Source organism: Empidonax traillii, unplaced genomic scaffold, assembly GCF_003031625.1.
Source record: "Empidonax traillii isolate 1590-97213 ecotype Southwest subspecies unplaced genomic scaffold, ASM303162v1 scaffold523:size469459, whole genome shotgun sequence".
Taxonomy (NCBI): domain Eukaryota; kingdom Metazoa; phylum Chordata; class Aves; order Passeriformes; family Tyrannidae; genus Empidonax; species Empidonax traillii.
In genome coordinates, this window is record NW_020955716.1 from 166,364 (window position 1) to 188,753 (window position 22,390).

Sequence of the window (22,390 nt, forward strand, 5' to 3'; positions counted from 1 at the left end):
AAAGTCAGTGCGTGACCAAAGGCGACACCCCCTTCCCAGGCGAGACTTCTCCAAATCTCATTTCCAAAGGTGCACGGGAATTTTTTGCGGAGCGCGGGCATTCCCTGGAGCGCTCGGCAAGCGGGTGTTTTTCCATCCAACAGCCCCGTTCATACAAATAATCACATAACCCCCCCTCCCCTCGCAAACCTCCTTGTGGCGGAGCTGTCCCAGCTGGGCAGGGGCAGGAGCAGCTCCCCCCGGGATGCTCGGGGCGGGGATGGGGGATGTTCCCCCCCGGGGTGCCGGTCCCCTCCCTCCCCGCCGGGGCTGAGGAAGCGGAGGGAGCCGTGGAGTTGCTCTGCATATTAATGAGGCGGCAGCGAGGGCAGCGGGAGCCGCTTTAAAGGAGGAGAAGGGGAGGCAGAGGCAGAGCGCAGGCAGCGCCGGGCAGCGGCTCCGCCGGGAGCAGCTCCGCTGTCCCCTCGCCGGTGACACAGCCCCGGGACAGCGGGATCGGGGGGAAGAACCCCAAGCGAGAATTCACATCAACCCCCCCGGCGTCGCCTCGGGTACCTGCTGTCTCACCATGAAGCTCCTGACAGCAGCTCTGCTCCTGCTCTTCATCGCCATGTGCTTGGCCAGCGCAGAAGGTAAAGTGTTTTTTGGTTTTTTTTCTGCCTATTCCTGTGTAAACCTCTTTTTCCAGCAATTTGCCTCTTGGTAGCCCTGGGCTGGGTTGAGCTGTCCCCGGCACGTTGGGAAGGTGCGATGTTCGGAATCTGTGAGTGAGGGAGCGGCGAGTTTTTTTAAAGGTGAAGCAGAGGTAAAATACACCGGGCAGAGTCGCGTCTTCATTCGAGTCTTCACTGCACGCCAAAGAGCCCTCCGTGTGGCAGCTCATGCCACGCTCCCCGTTATCCGGGAATACAGCTCAGATACCTCCTGCCAGGTGGGTTTAGCATGTGGAATGCTCCAGGAAATAAGAGCACTTTAGGGTTGCTTTAACGAACACTCGAAGGGTGGTTTTCAGGGAAAATAGAACAGAGGTGGATTCGAGGTGGTGGCACAGTCTGCACTTTCTGCTGTGCACAAAAATGAGGGTTAAAAAACGCTCAGCTTTTGTCTGGCTGTGGCTGCACCACGACATCCATGTGAGGAGAAATGACTGGAAGTCCTACAAAGTCCAAGCGGGACGTGAGTGAATGAGAAAGCAGCCGAGACGTGCGCTGGCTTGCTCAGTTTAAAGAGTTCTGACTCTTTCACTTCCTTTTGTTCAAGACAATTGTATTTAATCGCAGCAGGTGCACTGTAAAAAAAAAAAAAAAATCTGATATCTGCAAAGCCTCAGAACATATATAGTGTTCTAAAACATATTTCCCAGAGAGTCACTACCTTTTCCTGGGATATACCAAAGAAAAGAAAAATTTAATTTTTTTTTTTTAAGCTCGACAGCTTTACAAAATTCAGCTTTTTCCACCGAGGCTTGAAAGAGTCAACTGAAGTTTTCCTGGATGCACCCGGGCTGGAGGGCAGGGACGCTTGGTATGCAGGAGGCTTTGCAGGCGCGTGAGAAAGTGCTTTCTCTTGTAGGCGTGAAGTGCAAGTGCTCAAGGAAAGGTCCGAAAATAAGATTCTCTAACGTACGGAAGCTGGAAGTGAAACCGAGGTACCCGTTTTGCGTGGAGGAGATGATTATGTAAGTCTGCCCTCATTGATTGCTTGCTGTTTCCCCGTCAGCTGAACTGCTTTACCTTTTACTGCAAGTTCCTTCTTTGTTCTTTGTTTTCCTCCATGCCCTGGCATGCTAATTCCTGGGAATATTCATTTGCAAATTGAATATTCCTAGGAATACTTCTAGCCCAAAAAAGAAATTGTGCAATTCTGACCAAAACCCCAGCTATTATTTTTCGACAGAATTTTTTTTTTCCCCTCAAAATAAATATTTCCAGAACCAGGCAGCAATAAAAGATAATCACTAGTTCAAGTGAAAATAATGACAAATCCTACTCCAAGTTACATGCTATAAAATTCAGAACTGTTTACCCAAGTTATTCTGGGCATACAGAAAAAATATGAGCAGAGTTTGGTTTCTGCAAGGAAGATTAGCCGGATCAGAGACAGATTTTTGCCTCTGTTGTACCAGAGCAATCCCCTTCATTCAATTAGATTATCCAGCATTTAAGAAAAGGTTTTCCTCTCAGTCTCCCTGCAAGTTGGGACCATTGCTGCTGTGAAATCTCAGAGTGATGTAATGGCTAACCAAGGTGAGGCAGGTACAGGGATTTTTGACATGATTGGCTCAAAAGGGGGGGGGGTTAGATTTTAAATATGGGAGGGTTTGGGGTTTTTCTTGTCCTGTTTTGGATTTCTTAAGATTCCCCCCATAAAACACCATCCAACCAGCACATGTGGCTGGATAAGGGAAGATTAACCAAGAAGACTTCACCAAGCTCCTCTGCCACCTAAAAAAGGTGAAAGAGTCCCAAGAGCATCCACACTGCCAGGACACCAAGGGCTGGTTTGATCCAGCATTTGTGTTTCCTCATGGAACATCTGCCATTTATTTAACAGCAGGGCCTGAGCCCTGTCCTGCCAGGCTCTGCACCACCTCTGGCACTCTGTAATGCCCATGGGGACAAATCTTGCTCATCCAACTGGCACAAACGAGGAGATACCATGGATTTCTCACACAGAACTGGCTCAGACTCAGCGAGAGCTCGTGGAGGAGGAATGGAGATCCAAGGTTCATTGTGCTTCCTCCAGAGCCAGACCAGCATCACTGGGAGCAATGCTGAGCTCAGGGAACATCAGACCCACTTCTGTGAAGCCCAAATCAGCTGATGGTGACCTGAACAGAAAAATGCTTGCAGAGCATCCCTGCCTGAATCAGCTCCTCACAGCTTTACCTCGCTTGCTTTGGCCCTTCGACAGCAAAACGATGGTGTGGAGGAACACCAGCTCTTCACAGCCCACTCAAGGCATTTCCCCAGAAGCAGATGGTGACCAGGGGGCATAAAATAGATCTCGCTGATGCAACGTTTCACTTCCAATCAGAACACTGGGGAAGCTGGAATGCAGTGTGTAGGAGCCGCTGCTTTCCCAGCCTGATGGCTGTGCAGATGTCCAGCTATTCAAGCCTGAGGGCTCACAGAACTGTCCTATCATCTCCCATCCCCCGGGGTGTCTGTGGGGCAGGGCAGACCCACTACCAGCACTGCCTTTCCAGCTGCCCCAATGACAGCCTGAGCTCAGCACCGAGAGCAAACCGAAATTAATATTCTGAGAACAAATTGATCCCGGAGCCTCTGGACAAGGCTCAGCGGAGCTGAATTCCTGCAAGGGAGATTTTGTTGCTGCAGTGATCATCTAAAACGAGTTGTCAAAGCTGTGCCCCCTTCTGCCCTCCTCAAAAGCTCTCACATGTTTTCCTATAGCAGAGAACTGACATCAGTGATGTCAGGCAAAGGAGCAGTGGGTTTGGGGGTGGTGCAGTTTGGGGAGGTTTTGGCCATAACCACCCTCAAAGCAGAGCTCTGGTAGAGGATAAGAGATGGTTAAACTGAGTCCTCAGTTTAGTCAAAACCTATCAAGATTCATGGTACATCCAGCAGTAATTGTGAGTGTATCTGTCTCTTGGAATGAGAGAAAGCAGCGGAAAATAGAAGGGAAGTTTAACTCTTTCTGCCTCAAATGTTCAACTCTCCCCACCACCACTCCCTGTTTTGCCAGAGAGCTGGGATGTGTCAGAGTGAGAACAGCTGATGGGAAATAGGTGTTGCTGGGAGCCTTTCTCAAGGGGCAGTCAAGGCAGGGGACAGTCCCCACGCTTGCTTGGGATGGAAGGACCAGAGCCAGGATCCTTGGGGCCATGGAGACAAGGTATTTGTAGGCAGAAGTGCTGCTCCACCATCCCAGCATGGGGTGCTGAGGGCACAAACTGACCCAGAGTGCTCATCATAGCCCTGGAGACAGAGACCTACTGGGGGGGGTGAATTTTGGCACATGGACCCTCAGACACTGGGGGTAAAGGCTCCAGACAGCAAGCCCTGGGCAGCTAAGGGACAAATCCCACTGGAGGTGAAAGTTCTGATGCTTCAGTCCCTTCTCCATCCCTCTCAACTTCTTCTTGCAGCCCACCCAGACAACTCCTCCCTCAGGGCATAAGCTCCCACAGTGCCTCTTAGGCACATCCCCTGACATTTGTCAGACCAGCATCCCCAAAAGTAGAGCCAGCTCAGCTCAGGGTGCCCAAAAACGCTGCCACCCAACCCTGTGCCGATCAGGGACTGCTTGAGAACTGCAGAGAGCTGTGGGGCTGCCTTGGGAATGTCTCCTGTGCTGTCCATCCTCCAGCACCAAACCTCCATGTGATGTCAAAGCAATGCATGTCAGGATGAGAAAAGAGCCAGTTCACCTGAGAAACCAGCCCTGCATCTTCTCCTCTTCCTCCAGCAACAGGATTCAGTAAATCCAGAGTGCCCTTCACTGCTTCTGGTGCAAGTACAGGATTTGCTGCTTTTCAGAGGTGTTCTTGCTCCTCTCCTCCTGTGACTCAACATGTCAGTACTTTCTGGAAACACCCTGCATGGTCTGTCAGAGGAGAAACCCAAGCCAAGGTGTGGATCAGCCAGTGCAGAGATGGTGGCTGCTGCATGGAGGAACTTTGCACCGGCCTCAAGTCCCTCAAAACTCCCTGTTCCTTCAGTGAAAGTTTGGGTTTACCCCTGTCCAATGCCGCAGGAAAACTCCCCTTCTCGTGCACACACTGTTCTCCAGAGGGGTGGGCTGAGAATACCCCTAGAACAGAGCTAGTCCATGTTTTTAGCTGTGACTCTGCCCCTTTCTGTTGCCTGCAGCCACCAAGGAGGCTCTTGGAGGCTTCCACCACTTTCCCATGCACTCAGGAAAGGGGCACTTCCCCCCAGAAAAAACAACCTGGAAATTACACCTTAACCTTCTGTGACCTTGGCTTAGACCTGATGGAGGGGGAGCAGAAAGGGGAGCGGGGGGGAAGGTTAACTGAATAGAAAAAAACTATTTGAACACCTTGTGCAATCTCAAAACTGGAAACGTGGTGAGATCCTCAGCTCAGTTCATGCAAGCAGCACGTTTTGCTCCCTCAGAACCAGGGGGGTGTGAGCTGGGAAAGTTTGCAAGGCACTTTTCCTTGTGTTGGAAGGTAAACACCTTCTTTCTGAACCAAGAAGCCCCTCAGTATACACAGGTATTTCTGGTTTTCTGCCTTCATTTTACCCCTGTCTCTAGCAGCATTTAAATAATTCCATGATAGTGTTTCAGTTAAATCAATAACTGCTTTTCCCTGTTGTGGGTGGTACTTCCAGAAAATCAATAATTCTAATACAAGTTGGGGCTGTGAGTTTGGTGGTTTCTTTCTAACTTCCAAAATTAATAGCCAAACCAGAGAACTGCTTGATTCTGAGCCCTGAGATGTGGGGCAGCCTTGATGTTTCTGGAAAGCCATCCTTTTGGGAAGCATCCCTGGGCCTCTCGTGTCACCTTGGTTGTGTCATTCCAAAGTGATGATGAGTGGCCTCACTGAGCCCTCAAGGAGGGGATCTAAAGCAAAGAGAAGACTTTTGCCATGTTTTGCCTCCCAACACGCTTTGTCCTGACAATCAGGGGGCACCAAGAGAGCAGGATCAGGCCCTGAGCAGAGGAGGCTGAAGCCCCCAAGGCTGCATGCTGAGGCTCAGAGCTGGGCTGTTGGGCAGAAGGGCACTCTGCCACGTGCAAATATTTAAAATATTGCAGAATGAAGGGGAGAGAAAGAACAGCAATAATTAAAATAATCAGTGAAGCCGTTCCGATATTTTCTCTTTTTGGGGGTTGGTGGAGGGGGAGCAGGGCTGGGAGGTGCCTGTGCCTGCCATGACCCGTGTCCCTTGCCCTGCAGTGTGACACTGTGGACCAAGGTGAGGGGGGAGCAGCAGCACTGCCTGAACCCCAAACGCCAGAACACAGTGAGGCTGCTCAAGTGGTACCGAGTGTGGAAAGAGAAAGGCAGGTAAGTGCTTGCTGGATGCAGGGGGGAGGATTTTGGTGGCAAGCCAGGCAACCAGCAGCTCCCAGGGAATCCAGGGAAGTGCACACACTGCAAGTGCTCCCTCCAGCACGCAGGATCTATTTCATTACCGAAATTACGATTTTAAAAGGGTGTTCTTGATATTATTTCTTTCCTGCCACATGAAGGTCTCACTTCTATTTTAGGATTAGGCTGCTCTGGTTAGAAATAGTAATTATTTTTGGTTAAAATATTCGTCAGCTGACGTTTTCAGTTACCGACATACACTCACCTCCCCTCCACGGGGAAAAATCCAAGATGAAAAGCTAAGCTACTTTCAGTCATGAGAAAAGCAGTCAGGGCAGCTGGGAAGAGAGAGCCCTGTCACATATTTTAATCACACCACCTCAACATCATCACTCTCTGATGACTCAGGTATTTGCCAATTTTAACAAGTGTACCATGGCCAGAAAAGCAGTAACTTTGTGCTAAAAATCTCTTGTCTTATAATGCCATCATTAATATGAGCATGGATGCCCAGCCCCAGGAAACATGCAGACAGACAAGCCCATCACGTTGTTCTGTCAGGACATAAGCTAGAAAAAGGGCAGAGTGATATTACCCCAAGCATAACAGATACTGTGAATTCATTATGTATGGAAGCTCATGATAAACATCAACAATTGTATACAGGATAGGGGGTTTGCCAGTGCTTACAGTGAATTAGCAGATGAGGATCCCTCCTAATTATTTACCCTGATAATCATAGCAGAGTGTGTTATTCCCCACAAGCCTCCAAGGTGGGGTAGTGTCCAAGCCCAACACTCCTCCCAGATGCTTTATGGGCATAGATTGCTGAAAGTCAATAACCTAATTTCCAGATTACTTAGGCAGAGGCTAAAAATCTGGTTTCTGGGTTTTTACTATTTGTGGGTTGGTTTGGTTGTTATTATTATTATTATTGTTGTTGTCGTCATTTGAAATGGACTTGAATTTTAATTCATAAATACCCTGCTCTTGGTTCTTCTTCTGTTTAGGGTTTATGAAGAATAAGAGCAAGTGGTGTGAGGACTGGAGCGGATTCCCTTGGCCGGCGTAGGACTGGGCTCTACAGAAGATTATTTCTCTCTCACAGACATAAGACACAAATTCTGTATTACTATAAAGCACTTTTTACCAAGGGTCAGTTTTTACATTTTATAGCCACGTGCAAAAGGCTTCCAGATTCCACGGGCACCTGTTGCACCTCTGACTCCACACCCGCCTGCTCCGCACCGAAATTGGGAAAAACACGTGCTTTTCGTTCTAAGGAGGTTGGTTTGGGATTTTTAATTTTCTTTTTTTTTTATTATTATTATTCTTCATTCATACTGCACTATGATTGCAATCGAGCTTTATAAGCTCACCAGGCAAGCAGCAAGGTTTGTGACGGTGTCACGCAGCCATTCCCTCCTCCCCCCTGGCAGCGGGAAAGCTTCGGTGCCGGGTTTGGTGGGTGTGTTTGCAGCCTCCACCTCGGTCAGGCAGAGCAGGGACCAAAGGCGAGTTTGCTGGGGCAGATGCCGCTGGAACGTGGCTGTGATTGCAGAACGAGGTCCCTCAGCACCTCCTCGAGTGAGCGTGACATCACTCGTGTACCTCTTCCTCGAAGGACTCGAGGTCTCGCTGCAAGGCGAAGCGTCTCCTGCCTCCCCTTTAACCTCTCATGCATTAGAAAGCGTTTCTAGGTTGTTTTTATTACTAAGACAATAAAAGTTTGTTTGGTTTGGGGTTTGTTTTTTTTTTTTTTTTCCTCACCTGAAGCGCTCACTGCGGCTTCAGTACGGAGATATTTTAAGCTTCAAGGCTATTGTGTATGATTTCCTAGATTTGTAGCACCAACAACAAAGAAAGCCTTTAAAAGGTACCTTTTTATGAAAAATATGATAGGGCAAACATATAAATCCCTATGTATGTTTTAGTCACAATACAACATATTCATTATTTTGAATGTAATACTTCCATGTTAAGCAGTGCATTCCTCTTTTTAATATAACAAAACTACCTTTTCATTTGTAAATATACTATAGGAAGTCTCCCTATATTATCTTGCTGTATAATGTACTGTACTGCTAAATTATCATATGCTATTTAAATGTTTGAAATATTTAGAAGGTTGCATGCAGATTTCATATTTCTTTCTAAGACAAACGACAAAACGTAATAAAAAAAAATATATTTAAAAAGGGCTGACAATTGCTTTTAAATTCCCCTAAGCCATCAGGGAGCTCCAGCTCCTTCTAATCACTTGGGGTTTTGTGGATTAATTGGTTTGGGGGGGAAAAAAACAGTGACTCAGAGAAGCTGATTAGAGATATGGCATCTTGATGACTCTGGAATTGGAGAACATTATTCTGGTACAATTTACTTTCTTTTCTCATTTTAGGATTTGGCTTTTAGCCAAACACAAGGAATGACATAAATAAGGGCGATACCATTACCCTGTAACCACTAGTCTGGTGTTAAGTGAACATAAATCAACCACTTCAATCCATAGAAAACCAAGTAAATAAAGCGATTTAAATAAAATCTGGGTTAGATTAGGGAAGGCTGAACAACAACAACGAAAAATATCAGACAACAAAAACCTGGGAGCCACCACCTCCTGTTCCTGCAGAGTTTCTACCCTGGCTCACAGGGAGGGACTTTGCACCCCACAAGGCTCTTCCATCATTCCCCAGATAAAAGGAAAGCAGCAGACTGGAATGGTAAAGCCAACAGGAGTTCTCTGTCTATTTATATATATACATATATGTCTCCTTAATTACTGTGATAATAGCTGGCAGAGCTGAAGGAGAAAGAGCTGTCAGATCTCTAAGCATTTTCCTATTCTGCATAAGGATGAAGCTCAAGCTTCAGGTACCTACGAGCAAAAACCTTGAGGAAGATCCTGGAGTGTTTAAGAAATTGAATCTCTGGGGATATCAACCACAAGGCTCTGCTTCTGAGCTCCATCTCTGGGCAAACCCAGCCCCATGAGCTGCCCCTCTCCTTTCTCGAGTCACATGTTAACAAGGCCAGTAGATTTTCCTTGAGAAGATTTGATTTCAACAGACCAGCAGATTTCAAAAAAGGTTTGTGCATATTTAGCCACCACTGGGCAATGGATTTCCTGGAAAAAATATTGATATGGTTGCATAAGAGGTGGTTAAATGCTGCTGGGAATGCTGTGTACAGCTCTGATTGCCCAAACTGAGCTCCCAGTGACTCACACCTCAGAGGGCATAGCCTGTAAAAATGACTCCTAGCTCTGGGTTCATCCACCACACCAAAACCACCAGCAAAAACTAAGTACAGAGGAAACCAATTGTAATGTTTTTTCCACTTGTCATGGAAAACAAACAAACAAAGCCAAAACAAAACAAAAACAAAATAAAAACACCACCAAAAACGCCCAAAACTTTGGTTCAGTATTTGCGTTTCCCTTAACCAAAATCTGTCTTTTAAATAAAACAACTTTCAAAAACAGGAATTGAAACCATGAAGAGAAAAAGCTGACCCTGAGCTGGTTTTCCCAAGCCTGTTAACCTGCATGTCCAGGCAGGGTTGTAAACTTTCCAGGAACTGGAGGAGCATCCCTTGCCATCCCTGACACGCAGTTGTAAAGGGAAATACTGCATCAGAAGGTAACTGCCACTCACAGATCAGCCTCTTTCCCTCAGACTGAAAGATCTCTGCTAAAATATTTAAATATGTATATATAATAGACCTATGTAGGTACCTCCTCCACAAAGATTTTGGCAGCAACCTTAAGGTTTGCTTTTGTTTTCCCCAGCAGTCTGTGAAGCCACAGGAGACCCCCCCAGTCCAGCCTCCCTCATATGCAAAGCATACATTTGTGCTCTCAGATCGAAAAATTAAGCCTCTGGAATATGGTCTGAGCATGCACCAGCCAGCCCTGAGGGCTCCCCAGTTCCCAATTTACCTTCCCACGAGCCTGAGAATGTGCAGGGTCAGCAGGAGCTTTGCTTCATCCTGGGGGTGCAGGAGCAGCAGATCCCACAGCTCCTTCACTCCATGAGGCATCACAACGTGTAAACCCTTCCCAGGGCATCCAAGGAGGGCAGCAGCCAACTGCTTTCCCCATCCAGCCTGCAAAGCTGCTCCCCAGCAGCCAGGAGCACGTGGAAATGAAGCGACAAGCCCTGCAAAGGAGACCTTCCCACACAGCCCATCCTTCCCCTGGGCATTGGGCATCCACAGACCAGTTCATAAACAGGGCTGTGTTGGGTTTTATTTTAATAAAAACACCAGGGTGAACCAGCTGCAGTGAGAGGACTCAATAGTGGGGAGACCTGCCTGGCCTTTTCAGTTAGAGCACTCGGTGGGATTAGGAATTTTACCCAGAGCCTTTCACCACTTGCTTTTCACTTGTTCATATACGGTCCAGGTCAGCACCGGCCAGAGAAGTTTATTAAGAAGTGATGGTTGCTTGGTGGTCTCTCTGAGATGGCTCTGGGCAGGCCCTGCTGTGCCCCTAAATCCAGGCACAAGGCCATGCCAGGTTGCTGCACACGTGGGGGACCTTTCCTGGCCACATCCACGTGGTGGAAGTGCTGGCTCTGCACTATCCAGGTTTTACCAGGGCTGTGGGAGCAAACGTGGGGCTCCACGGTAAAGTCATCAAGGGGGCTGGGGGACTGCACTGGCCACCCCTGAGACCTGAGTGGGAGGTCAAAGGCAGTGTTACAGCAACACAAATGCTCTCTGAGCTAATTAACCAGCAGGGTTGGGTCCCTTCTGGGCCCGTATTTGCAGAGAATAGGAGCGAATGTGAATAAAAAAGTCACCACCCCCAGGGCTCGTCATCCCACTGGGATCCAGATCCAGCGCCTGTCCAAGGGCAAAGGGCCTCTGTGCAACCTGACATCACTTCACAGGTTTTATACGAGCCCAGACAGAGCTTGCAGTCTCCAAAACACACTCCCCATCAGGTCAAATGAAACTCCAGTCACATTTGGAGTGTTTTTCCTCCAAAGCCAGCTTTCCAAAAGGAAGCCTTGAAATCCAGATGTGTGCAGCATCTGAAGACCTCACTTACTGCTGGTTCCTCAGCACCTTTGGTAAAAGGTAAACTGGCTTGGGCTGAGTTTGGGCTTCAGATCCAGAAGGATGGGTGGCCCATCCTGAAACCCCTGGCTGCTCCGAGCTCATGCCAGGGCATTCTGTGGATCTGCCATGCCTGGCACTCATGCTGGCACTTGTTGTTCAGATTGTTCCCTTCAGTGGGTTGAGGTGTGCAAGGTCACGGCTGGAAATGCAGGTATTTTTGAGGATTGCTGTTTGCAGCTCTCGCTGACCCTGTGTTTGCTCTGCCAGAAGCTCTGTGTCTGTTAGTCACTGATCTCCCTCTGATCCTAAACCACAGAGAGCTGAGTGTTTCCTGGAAGGTGCTCATTTTGCCTTGAAAAGCTGCACCCCACAGGCCCTCAGCTGTCCTTGTAAGCAACACACATTTCTGGCAAAGCAAATTTCCCTTTAATTCCTTTACCTGACATAACCCACCCCAGAACAGCAAACTGGGATTGCCATTGCCTGAGAGACAGCAGATGCAGCTGCCTTTGCAAGCAGCTCCAGCTGCTTTGGGCGATCACTGGTGCTCAGCGGTACCGACACACAACTTACAGAAATACTGCTTGCAAAATTCTGGGCATCCAGGCAACGTGGAAAACCCCCTGGCACTGTTAGCTGTGATTCCTGACAACACAAACCTGCATCTCCATGGAACATGCCCATGAAGGTGTTCGAGCTACCACCTCCCAAATTGTACCTGCACAAAACGGGACCACCACTTGGTCATCCTGTGAAACTGAGACAGTCATCATCCTCTCCACCCTCCAAGGGCCTCCTTGGACCATCAGCTCCACTAACCAGTGGCCCTGCACGGACAGCTCCTGATTCGTGGTAGAGGTAATAAAGTTTTTAATACCCAGTACAGATCCAGACGTTGGATTTTGAGCATCCTTAATTCTGTGAGCCAGCACTACCTGAGATGGAGCTGTGCAAGATCAAAAGGGTGGTTGGGAGGCCCCAGCAGCCCGAGGTTCAGGAATATCAGCCCCATTCCTTGCTCTCAGCAGCACTTTGGTGTCTGGCAGCTCCTGGGCCATGGCCAGCAGATCCCAGCCCAGACGACTGTTCTGAAGGAGCAGTGGGGAAAGCAGGGCTGAAAGGACATCTAGTGGTAACCAAAAACCATCTCAGACAGCCGGGGGGACACCTCTATAGCCGTCTGCATTATAAATCAATTCAGAGCCTGCTCGTCCCCAGCTCTGCAAGAAAAGCTTCAACTGTTACATGTGTTTTAGGAAACACCCCCAAAGCAAAGAAAAACAAATCATAAACCAAAGCAAAGCAGCTGTGCTTTGGGAAAACTGCTGAGAGGTTTACAGAGTGATATTATCCTGTCAGTTTGGAGCACAAACACTAAGGGAAAAGGGGACTCCTGGCTGCTCTGTGACTGCAAGAGCCACGTCCATCACACCAGCACAACCCTGGGGGGATCATTCCCAAACCAACTGCCTCAAATCCCTTAAAAACATCAGGAGCTTCTGCCCAATGTGGTTTTCTTGCCCAGTGGTTCTCTCTCCTGCCACCAGCTCTCTAGCAAGACCAGGACCCACAGGACCCCACAGAATTGTCATTCCCCAAGTGCTGCACTGGGGTCCTGTCCTCAGGCAGGACTCTCTGACCTCCCAGCAGCCAAAACACGTCACCTTCGATGCCTCAAGGGGAGAACTTGCTCCTCCTCACTGGGCAGGAGCAGAATTCACCCAACCACCAAATCAAAGCCAAGATCCCTGGAAGAAATGCTTGTAGGGGTGCAAAGTGCACAAGTGTTCACTCTTTGAACACCTGGTGAGAGGTTGTATTTCTGATCCTTTTTCTGACCTCTGAAGTCCTCAAATCCCCTTGGATTTGGCTCTCATCTTTTGCCTGTTCATGTTATCAGCTCTTTGGCTCTGATGACACACATGGAGGGCGTCCAGCCCAACAGGAGCTGGATGAGCAGGCACACAGGACCCGGGAGGCAGGGATGACATGACATGAAGTGACAGGAAAGCAAGCAGGCAGCCAAGGCCTGGGAAAATCACCACGCCTGAGTTTTTGGTTTCCTTCCTGCACAATAAAAGAGGTTAGTGAATTCCTCTTGAATGGGTTTCAGAACCTCCTCCAAGGGAAAAAAAAAAATTTAATCCTGCTGATGTTCACTTCAGGCTGATAATTACAGGAATAATTATGATTTATTCCTGTCATAAATCTTGGAGCCAGAAAAAGGGGGTTGAGGTTTGGAAGATTTGCTGGATGACAAAAGGAAAACACAGCTCTAATTGCCCTTCTTTGTTGTGTTTAATTAAGGATTCTGAAGCAACTGATCTCAGGGTTTTTTTCATGGTTAGGAACCTGCAAGGAAAAGAAAATCTTTCTGCAGAGGCACCAATCGAAGCTTTGTTGGGTTACTAGGCACTAAGTCTGCTACATCTGAACACTCAGGACTCCCAGAAAAAGAAGCTTATTAAAGGAAAAGAAATGCTACAACAGGCTTCTTTCCTCCCCTTTCCTCCCCCCCCACTTCCAGTAGGCCTTGGCAATTTTGAGCTCACTTCTAATCCCGGAAGAAATGAGGTCTTTTTACCTCATTATTGCCCATTCAATCGTGTGGCATAAAAATACTTCTCTGCTTCTATTACCTTCATGATTGCACCATTTACATTTTTCCTCGGGGTTTACTTCAACTTCCTCTCTTAGCTCTCCAGACTTATCACTTCTGCCATCACATTAGGAAAAACAAACCAGCCCAGAGCAGCTGAGCTCCCTCCTTGGGCCAGTAATTCCCAGTCACCCCTCCCCAGCAGCAACTCGTGCTACCTCTCAAATCCAAAGTGTAAGTGGCTGGCAGGGTGTTCCCTCTCCATTTTTGTGCGACAGCTAAAAGAGTTCTGCCAGGAAAATCCACTTTTCCTGGTGTCAGAGCATCACCTCTGGCTGCGGGCGATGCCATCAGCCCACGAGCTGTGTGAACTCAAGGGATGAAGGGGAAAACAGGAAATCCTTGGGACTGCTTTCAATCTAAAGACGCCTGGGACAGTGCTTTTGCAGAAAGCAATGGCTCTTGATAAGTGGGGCACACCTTAGGCCAGAACAGGACCCCCACACACTGCACCCACCGAGGGAAATATGGATTTGGGTTGCCCAGGAGATTAAAACCCAGCACTTCAGCTGCACAGAACAACATACTGGACAATTATGCCTGGAAATGTTGCTCTACAAGTGGGGAAAAAAAAAAGACTTCTCAGGTTCGCCATGGTGTCTGGGAAACGTTCTCTTAAGGTCAGGAGGAAAGAACGGAGCAGGGCATTGAATTTGGCTAAAGATTGGTGTGGAAAATCATAAAGGAAAACAAATAGAAATGCAGGATGGTCTTAAAGCAAAGAACGAAGGCAAAACAGGAAATTTTCTGTGTTTTAGGGGATTTTTGCCCACTTACTTGAAGCAGGTACCCGGGTTTTCCAGCAGAGCCTCCACGCAGGTTATCCATCCCAGCCGGAGGAGCAGCACCGGCTCTGAGCCGCAGCTTGGTGGAGGTTGACACCTTGTGGTTATTCCCATCATTTACACGTCAGGAAAGCTGGGGTTTTCCTTTCTTTTCCTTGTGAAGACAGTGGGTGGAGTTCACGGCCGAAGAGCTGAATTCCCAGCACCTGGCACGTCATTTGTGGGGTTGGGGTCATCAACAGGTTAATGAAGATAAATAACACCAAACACTAAAGCCACACACTATTTTTTTCTGGGGGAAGAAATAAAGAAAGGGAAAAAGATTCCTTGGGATAGGCACCAGCTGTATATACATTAGACCCACAAGACAAGTAATAAAAAGTAATCTCATGAACAATGTTGCTCAGCAATTTTCCAGCCCCTTTGGATCCCCCCCCTGTTTGGACAGTGGGGTGAGAGGTGCAAAGCCCTGGCTATCTCCAACAGCTGCTTTGGAGAAGTGGAGCTGCACCAGCTCCAGAGAAATTATCTCTAATTCCCACTGGAGTAACTGGAAACAGGCTCGAGACCTGCCATGCGTTAAACCTGAGGTGAAGAGGGAAAAAAGTACCTTGGGTTTTATCCAAGAGGGTTTAAAAATGAGACATTTATAGTCTGAAGAAGCACATTCACTTCTTCATTCCTAATTAAGTATTTTATTGCAATTTAATACATGCTTGAATTGGAAAAGAAAGGAGTATCCCCTCACCAGAGGCACTGCAGAAACACTTTCAATTCCAAAAAAATAGAGCAAATCTACGTATTATTTACCACTTGCTTTCAGCCAAGTTTCATGCAATTTGTTTGAAAATCAGTGACACCCTTCAAATAGCTGATTTGGTGCAGGAAAAAAAAAGGGGGGTTAGTTTAGAAAGAGTCAGGGCACCCCCACTGCGTGTTCTCCCTGAAGCACCTTAACTCAGAAGCCACACAAAGTTTCACCTTGATACTTTCTAAAAATCATATTCTATTTAAGGCAAACTAAATCTCTTCCTGCTTCCATATGTACAATTGTAGCCAAGGTCATATAACTGCTTACTGAAATAATTAGAAGAATTAATTTTTTTTTTTTTTTTTTTACCGGTACCATAAAAGCAATAACAAGACAGAGGGGAGATGCAAACCCTCATCCCTGCACGGCCGAATTTGCAGCGCCGAGCCTTGGGGTGTCACCCTCGTCCCTCTCATGGCCAGAGCAGCAGGACCTGCAACCCGAAGGGTCATCCCTGGGGTCAGGGAGCAGGACCCTGTGCCCAGGACTGGTGGTTGGAGCTGTCTCCTTTCCTTTCCCACCTGCCCTGCTCAGCCCAAGCACTGGGGCTCCTGCAAGCACCAGCAGGTCCCTGCCCAGCCCTCACATCTCTTTTGGGGTTAATTCACCCGCTTGCTTCTTTTTTTTTTTTTTAATTCGGGAGATGTCACCTCCTTCCTCACTGATACAGCATTTCACTGTAGATGGCCTTTATTTATGTAGAATACATACAGTCTGTGATGTGAAAAGCGTGTGAGGCCAGGTGGGCACAGGGCTGGGTGCACAGGGGTGGGCACACGTGGTGGGCACGCAGGGGGTGTGAGTTCAGCCACGTGTCTGTGCCTGCACCTCCACACGGGAGCTGCTCCCTGGCCTTGCCCTCCTGCCCCGAATCCCGGGGAAGGAAGCAGGCAATTCCCTTCGGGGGCAAACCCTTGTCCCTACAATGCCAGGGAAGGGATTATACCAGGGATTAACATTTTAAACCCCCCTTCCAGACCTACTCAATCAAAGATCCTCAGGCCAGTAATCGTACTTCTGTCCCGGGATTACTGCATTCCTGAGGCCAAACCTCAGTTTCAGGAGAAACCAGAAGAGCTCCCCCCTCAAACCCTGTGCACCCCAAACTCCCTGGGAGGGGGCAGAAGCCGCTGCATTTGTGTTTTTCTCCCTTTTTTTAGCCATTCTCTCCAATTCCCCCCGCCGAGGCCCGGAGAAGACTCCGGGGAGCTCTTTTCTTGTCGCCTGCCTCCTCCTAATTCCCAGTAATTTATCCCGTATTAAAAGTCCCTTAAGGAAGAATGGCCCTGGACCCAACACCTGCTATGCAAATGGCAGCAAATCCCCCGGGCCCCCGTGGAGGGGCAGTGGGGACCCGCGGGCTGCTGGTGGTCCTGGAGCATCAACCCCCCCCACACTCTGCTGCAGGACTCCAACCAGAGTCAAAGGGGACCCCCAAACCTGGGAGAGGGGAGGGGACACCCCCAAAGCCCCCCCAAGAGTTCAGGCTCCGTTTCACCCCCACATTACGGTGTTTAATTCTTTCGGGTTGTCTTTGCCGCTCCGAAGCAGAATTATCGATATGGGAGGTTTAAAGGGAAAATCTGAGTATCTCAGCTTGAAGTTAAAGCTTCCCAGTTTGGATGTTGTTGGGGGGGAATTTCTTCTGCAGGGCAGCCATTGAGTTTTGTCCCTTTCTTTTAGGATGAGTGTTCTAGTTTCTATTAACAGAATACAGATCAACAAAGGAGGGGGAATCGTGGGCGGGAAAAGAAGAGAAGAAAAAGCTCTCGCACAACAAAGGTGTGGGGCAAAAAGGGCTCATTTCTGGGAGGTGACATCCTAATTTTATTTTTCCAGGCTGGGGAAGGCCAGGCAGGGTGTGTGCATGACCACACCGTGAGGGTTTGGCCCTTTTCCTTGGATAACTTGGATTAGGGTTGTTGAAACCTCAGGCAATTCCCATGGCACATGCACCCCACACCAAAGCCCAACCCATCTCCCTGGGGGTACCCAGTGCTGGGAAGCCCCATGAGGGTCCCTCCCAAACCCCTTCCCGTGGCCCTTTACCACGATCACACATTTCCCAGCCCGGAGCCCTTGAGTGACATTTGGGCTATTATTCGGGGAGATAGATTGTTTGGCCTGAAGATGCATTGTTTGGGCTCCTCATAAAAGAAACAAGTTAAATGCCACAGCTACCACACACAAAAATGACTCCTTCTGGCCATAAAACCAGTGGGACAAGGAAGTGGTTGTAGGAGTCAAACATAATTGATGCTCAGAAAGATGTTATAAATAATCTGCGCTGAGTCCTCTCTCATGTGCCTCAAAAACACAGAAAGTGGGGCTTTTTTTTTTTTTTTCCCCTCCTCTTTATCTCCCCTTGAATTCAGAAGCATAATACACCGTGAGCACCAATAATTGATGTATGTTATAATTCTTCATTACCCTATCAGTGGTCTGGGAAAATCAGAAGAAAAGAAAATGCCAGAAAGTTATGGTAAAACTTAAGATGCGACAGAAGTAGCTTTCTTTGCTCATGCTGTGAGTGTTTGAATAAGAAGAATGTCCCTGCACTGTAACAAGCTAAAAGAATGAGGAAGACAAAGGATTTCACGAAAAAGGTTTAGATAGAAGACAAGGCAAGTGAAACTGAAAGGAAGGGAAAAAAACCATTTACAATGGAACAATGCGTGTACTAATCGCTTTGATATATTATACAAACCCAAAGACCCAAAACATTGTGTAATTATTTATAAATGACTTCTCCACTCCTGTGTATAATACCACAGAAAGAATAAAACTGCAGGCTACTCTCTAAACTATTTCTAAATAGACCTAGCTCAAAAGGAAGCAGAAGTGTTTGAAAAAAAAATAATTAATGGTTGATTTTATGGTTGTCTCATTAAAACATTTTAATTACAACAAACAAAATACATTTGTGCTTGCAGGGAACAATCGTTTACCTACTCAACCTCCCCCCCACCTTTCCAAAAAGAAGGAAAATGTTACATCACACATTTGAAACCTGAAAATAAAACATTATTTCTGCAGAGCCCCCAGGAGGGGTTGAACCCTGACTGCAACTCCCAGGCACTTGTGCAGGATTTTGGAGAGGATTTGGCTTCCCAGGACCAGGATCCCCCGGTACATGGGGACTCCCTGTGATGTCCCTGTGCTCCCCACCCGTGAGTGGCCCCTGGCACACGGCCTGAGGCCTCACCCTGGCCACGGGCAAGTAGGAGAGGAGGCCAAATCCTTCAGAGACAAAGCCCTTGAGCTGCTCCCGAGGGGTTTCCCCGGCAGGAGAGTTGGCTCCTGCTCCAGAAGGGTTAACTCTGCCTCCCTGCGGGCTGAGAGCCCTTCCAAATATTGGCCTTCCAGGGCTGTCCATCAGTCAGCAGCCACAGGACCAAGCTCTGAGCCCTCTGAGAGCCTCTGTAAGGTGACTCCAGCGGGGTGAGGAGCCCCAGGAGCACAGCTCCATCTGTCCATCCCTGCCCTCGCAGCCCTCACCACACGTCTGTCCCCACCCAGGCTGGACAAGAGGCCTCTGTGCTCTGCACCATGTCCAGACCTGGGTGCTGCCCCACTGAACAGTCTTCTAGTTTCCTACCTGTCTTTAAAATTCCTGCTGCATCAACCTGGCCATGCCCAGGGATGAGTGAGCTTGATCCTTCCTTTCCTCCTGCAAGGTCAAACTTTCTGCTCCCAGTGACAGCTTTGCCACCAGCCACAGTCACCTCTCTAAATTTAGCTCAATTATCCTCCACAGGCAGCTCTGCCTTCCCTTACTGGCCATGATTTCAAACATGAGGGAGCAAAAAAGCAGCATTCTCCTGGTTGACGCATTGTTTTGATACTCATCCCAACATGAGTTCAAGCCCTTTTGTACAAATGTAACAAAAGATGGAGTTTGGTGAGTTGCTGCAATGATGTGCATCTTAAGAGCTGGGAGGAAAAAAAAAAAAAAGAAAAGATGTTCCTCTGACTTCTCTGAGGCATCTTCCAAATGAGGGAGCAGTAGTTTTACTGTGAACCACTCATTTCCAATCTTGGAGAGAAGAGTGATGCTAACACTGCTCTAATGATCATAATTTTGATTGGTTTTGAAATGAGAGGCTGATTTCTAACATGGAGATTTATTTACCTTTACAAGGTCCAGCAAACCAGGGAATGGCATCTTCTCACTGACTGGCTTTTTCCATGAAGGAAACAGTGCAGTGCCAGGCACCTGAGAGCACATTTTCTCCAAAAGCCTTTCCTCCACCTTTGTTCATCAATTCCTACTTTTTCTGGAGTCCACCCATGATGTCTCAACATGAGGGCAGAGGAACAAGCTTTGTGCTCGAGGTCTCACAAGTGTTATATCAGGTTGAATCTTCTTTCCTCTCATTTTTTAAAGTGCTGTAAGGTCTCTCAAAGCAAATGATAAAGCATTTCCTTAGAGCTCCAATTATGAAACTAATAACATCCCTGAGTCCATCTGAGCCCAGCTGCACTTACAGCAAGGTGGAAAAGTTAACATCAAAGGCTAAAACTCAGAATAAGGCCGTCAGTGAGACACTGGAAACACACTCTGTGTTCCTTGAAATCAATGGTCCCGTTCCATTTCGGGATCTTTTTCTCTCCCAATCCCAGGAAACTTCAGGAAACTTCAGCAGCTGACTTCCACAGGGGCAGGCCCATAAGGTGTAAGAGCTATTATCTGTGCTGGCTGAATAATTTATCTGCAAAATTAGTAGACTGCCCCGCGATAGAACTGGTTGAATTATTCATCGGGAATAAATTATTCCAAGATATTTAGCACTTCTTTCTGTTTGCGAAGGCTTCCTGAAACAATTCTGGTTCTGTGAATGCATTCGTTATTCATAAGTGCGCGGTGAATAGATTATGCAAACAAATTTCAGCCTATGGGTTGTTTGTGAAACGTTCACTTCAGGCCTGGCTATTCATGGCTGTGACTGATCACGGAGACACATGGTGCTCTCTCCCCTCCTTGATTGGAGCACAAACTTTTAAAACAAGAGAATAACAAATGACAAACTGCAAATGATGGATAAGGACTAATGAATAATGCGCTTTCACTGCAAACTTTCAGGCGAGTGATGGGTTGTGCCAAAGTCTGTGAAACTCTGGGGAATCATAAACATTTTAATGAATAAACTATTGACTGCTCAAAGACACCTAAACAAAAGGCAATCAAAGTGTTGCAGACAACACCGGAGTTTATCTCACTGTATACAAAGTGCACAGTAACAAAAGTTGAACATTTTTTGCCATATGCTTCCATAACCTTTAAATTTTGTGGTCCCTTCTTTCTCCTGGTCCGTGCTGGAAACTCCACGGGCCGATCTCTGCCGGCCGGCCGAGGCCTCTAATTGTGCCGTCACTTAAGGACATGAGGAGCTCAGTGAAGTGGAACTACTTAGCGAAGAAAGTCATTTATGTATGCAAAGGCCCTAAAAACTTCAGCCTGATTGCAGGTCGGGTGATTGAGAGAGCCCAGTCCCTGCCGGGAACAGCCAGGCCCCCGTCGCAGGGCCTTACTTGGCTATGTTGCACACCCAAGCACATAAAGATGTTAAAAAGCAGAAAGAGAGCTGATCCTGAAAGCTCACGGTGCTGGCAAACTACTTCTAGTTTGAGGCTTGTTAATATTCATCACCCAGGGCTTTTTGGATTGCTCACTTCTGTGCACGATCTTCTGGGCACAAAGAAGGTTGTTTTGGGGCAGTTTGCTGATGTCGTCTCAAAAGCCAGGAGGGTGGGAAGCAGAAGGGATAACTTTGATAGCAAACTCCTGGCACAAGCTGGAGCAAAGAATGGTTGCCGTGAACTCAAAATGCACAATAATTCATGCTGTCGATTTTCCCTGTTTACCCAAGGCACAGGAGGAAATCAAAGGAGGGGGAATCAATCTACATTTTGTGCAAGGGGAAATCATGTAAATACATGTGAGTTTAGGCACAGGCTCCTGAAAATGGCTATTGATGGGTGATGAAACTGAAAACCTTCCAGGGAGGCAAGTACCTGAGTGCTTGACAATGGGGCTTCCTCGCAGCACCCAGGGCAGGATGCAAAGAGCCAGATGTCAGAATTAGGAAACTTTTTAGGCACCTAAAAAAAATGGGGCTTCCCAAAGTGTGAGATGGTGATAGCCAGCCACTGAAAGAGGATTAGCAGAGGCAGCAAGAACTTTACAATCAAAACAGCACCCTTCTTTTTCTTTATCCTGAAGAAGAAGGTTATCACTGCATATACATTGTGTGTATATGTGTGTGTGTGTGTGTTTATACAATGTACATGTATTATGAATACAACCACCGAAGTTTATAAAATAAATGTCCTTCGGAACCTCCAACTTTCTGAACACCTGCAAACCCCTTTTCAACGCGAAGCCCGCAAAACCCAAACCGCGTGTCCACATTCTCCTCAGAAACTCAGGAGACAAAAATACCTGGTTTTGAGTTTTACCATCTCAGAGCATTTTCACTTAGGGGAAAAAAAAACCCAAACCAAAATAAAAAAAAAAACACAAGGTAAAGGGTGACGAAAATCTTCCACCCGCATCTGGCTGGGGAATAACCCACGGCTCATCCTCTGGAAGTCAGGATTAACTTTTATTTATTTTTTTTTTTCCCCCAAGCCCCCTGCTCGCAGCGGTTTAAGCTCACGCCGGAGTCCCCGCGGCCGGAGCGGGCCGGTGACCCCTCCACCCCTCCTGCCCCGCTTTGTGCTGCCCGCACACGGGGGGTGGGGGACAAAGCAGGGGGGACACCCCCCTCCCTTCCTCCCTCCTCTCTCTCCCCCGTCCCCCGGGGGCGCGGCAGATGCGCGGCCGCCCGCGGTAATTGCGGGCACGCTCCGGAGGGCGCGGCGCACGGGGCCGACCTGCCGCCTCGGCGCGGCCCCGCGGGGCGGCCACGGGGCCATTGTCCGCCCGCCGCTATAAGAACGGGCGGCCGCGCCGTCGTGTGCCAAAGCCGCCGCTCACACGAGCGGATCGCAGCCCGCAGCACTTCAAAGCCACGCGCGGTCGCGTGTCCCCCCCCCCC

At 48.1% G+C, this 22,390-nt stretch overlaps 2 protein-coding genes across 2 annotated transcripts in view; both read left to right on the forward strand.

The window, feature by feature from the left end:
* The first annotated feature begins 300 nt into the window (after positions 1 to 300).
* CXCL14 (C-X-C motif chemokine ligand 14) lies at positions 301 to 7,289 on the forward strand. The gene is made up of 4 exons (XM_027896983.1): positions 301 to 632; positions 1,573 to 1,678; positions 5,897 to 6,007; positions 7,042 to 7,289. The coding sequence occupies exons 1-4, from the start codon at positions 569 to 571 to the stop codon at positions 7,055 to 7,057; spliced, it is 297 nt and encodes a 98-aa protein (XP_027752784.1). The 5' UTR covers positions 301 to 568; the 3' UTR covers positions 7,058 to 7,289.
* Positions 7,290 to 14,347: 7,058 nt separating this feature from the next.
* The window catches only part of NEUROG1 (neurogenin 1), a 9,320-nt gene continuing 1,277 nt past the window's right edge, over positions 14,348 to 22,390 (forward strand). Inside the window, exons 1-2 of the mRNA XM_027896975.1 lie at positions 14,348 to 14,374; positions 17,970 to 17,989. Coding sequence (XP_027752776.1) covers positions 14,348 to 14,374; positions 17,970 to 17,989 — 47 coding nt within the window. The remainder of the gene's footprint in view (positions 14,375 to 17,969; positions 17,990 to 22,390) is intronic.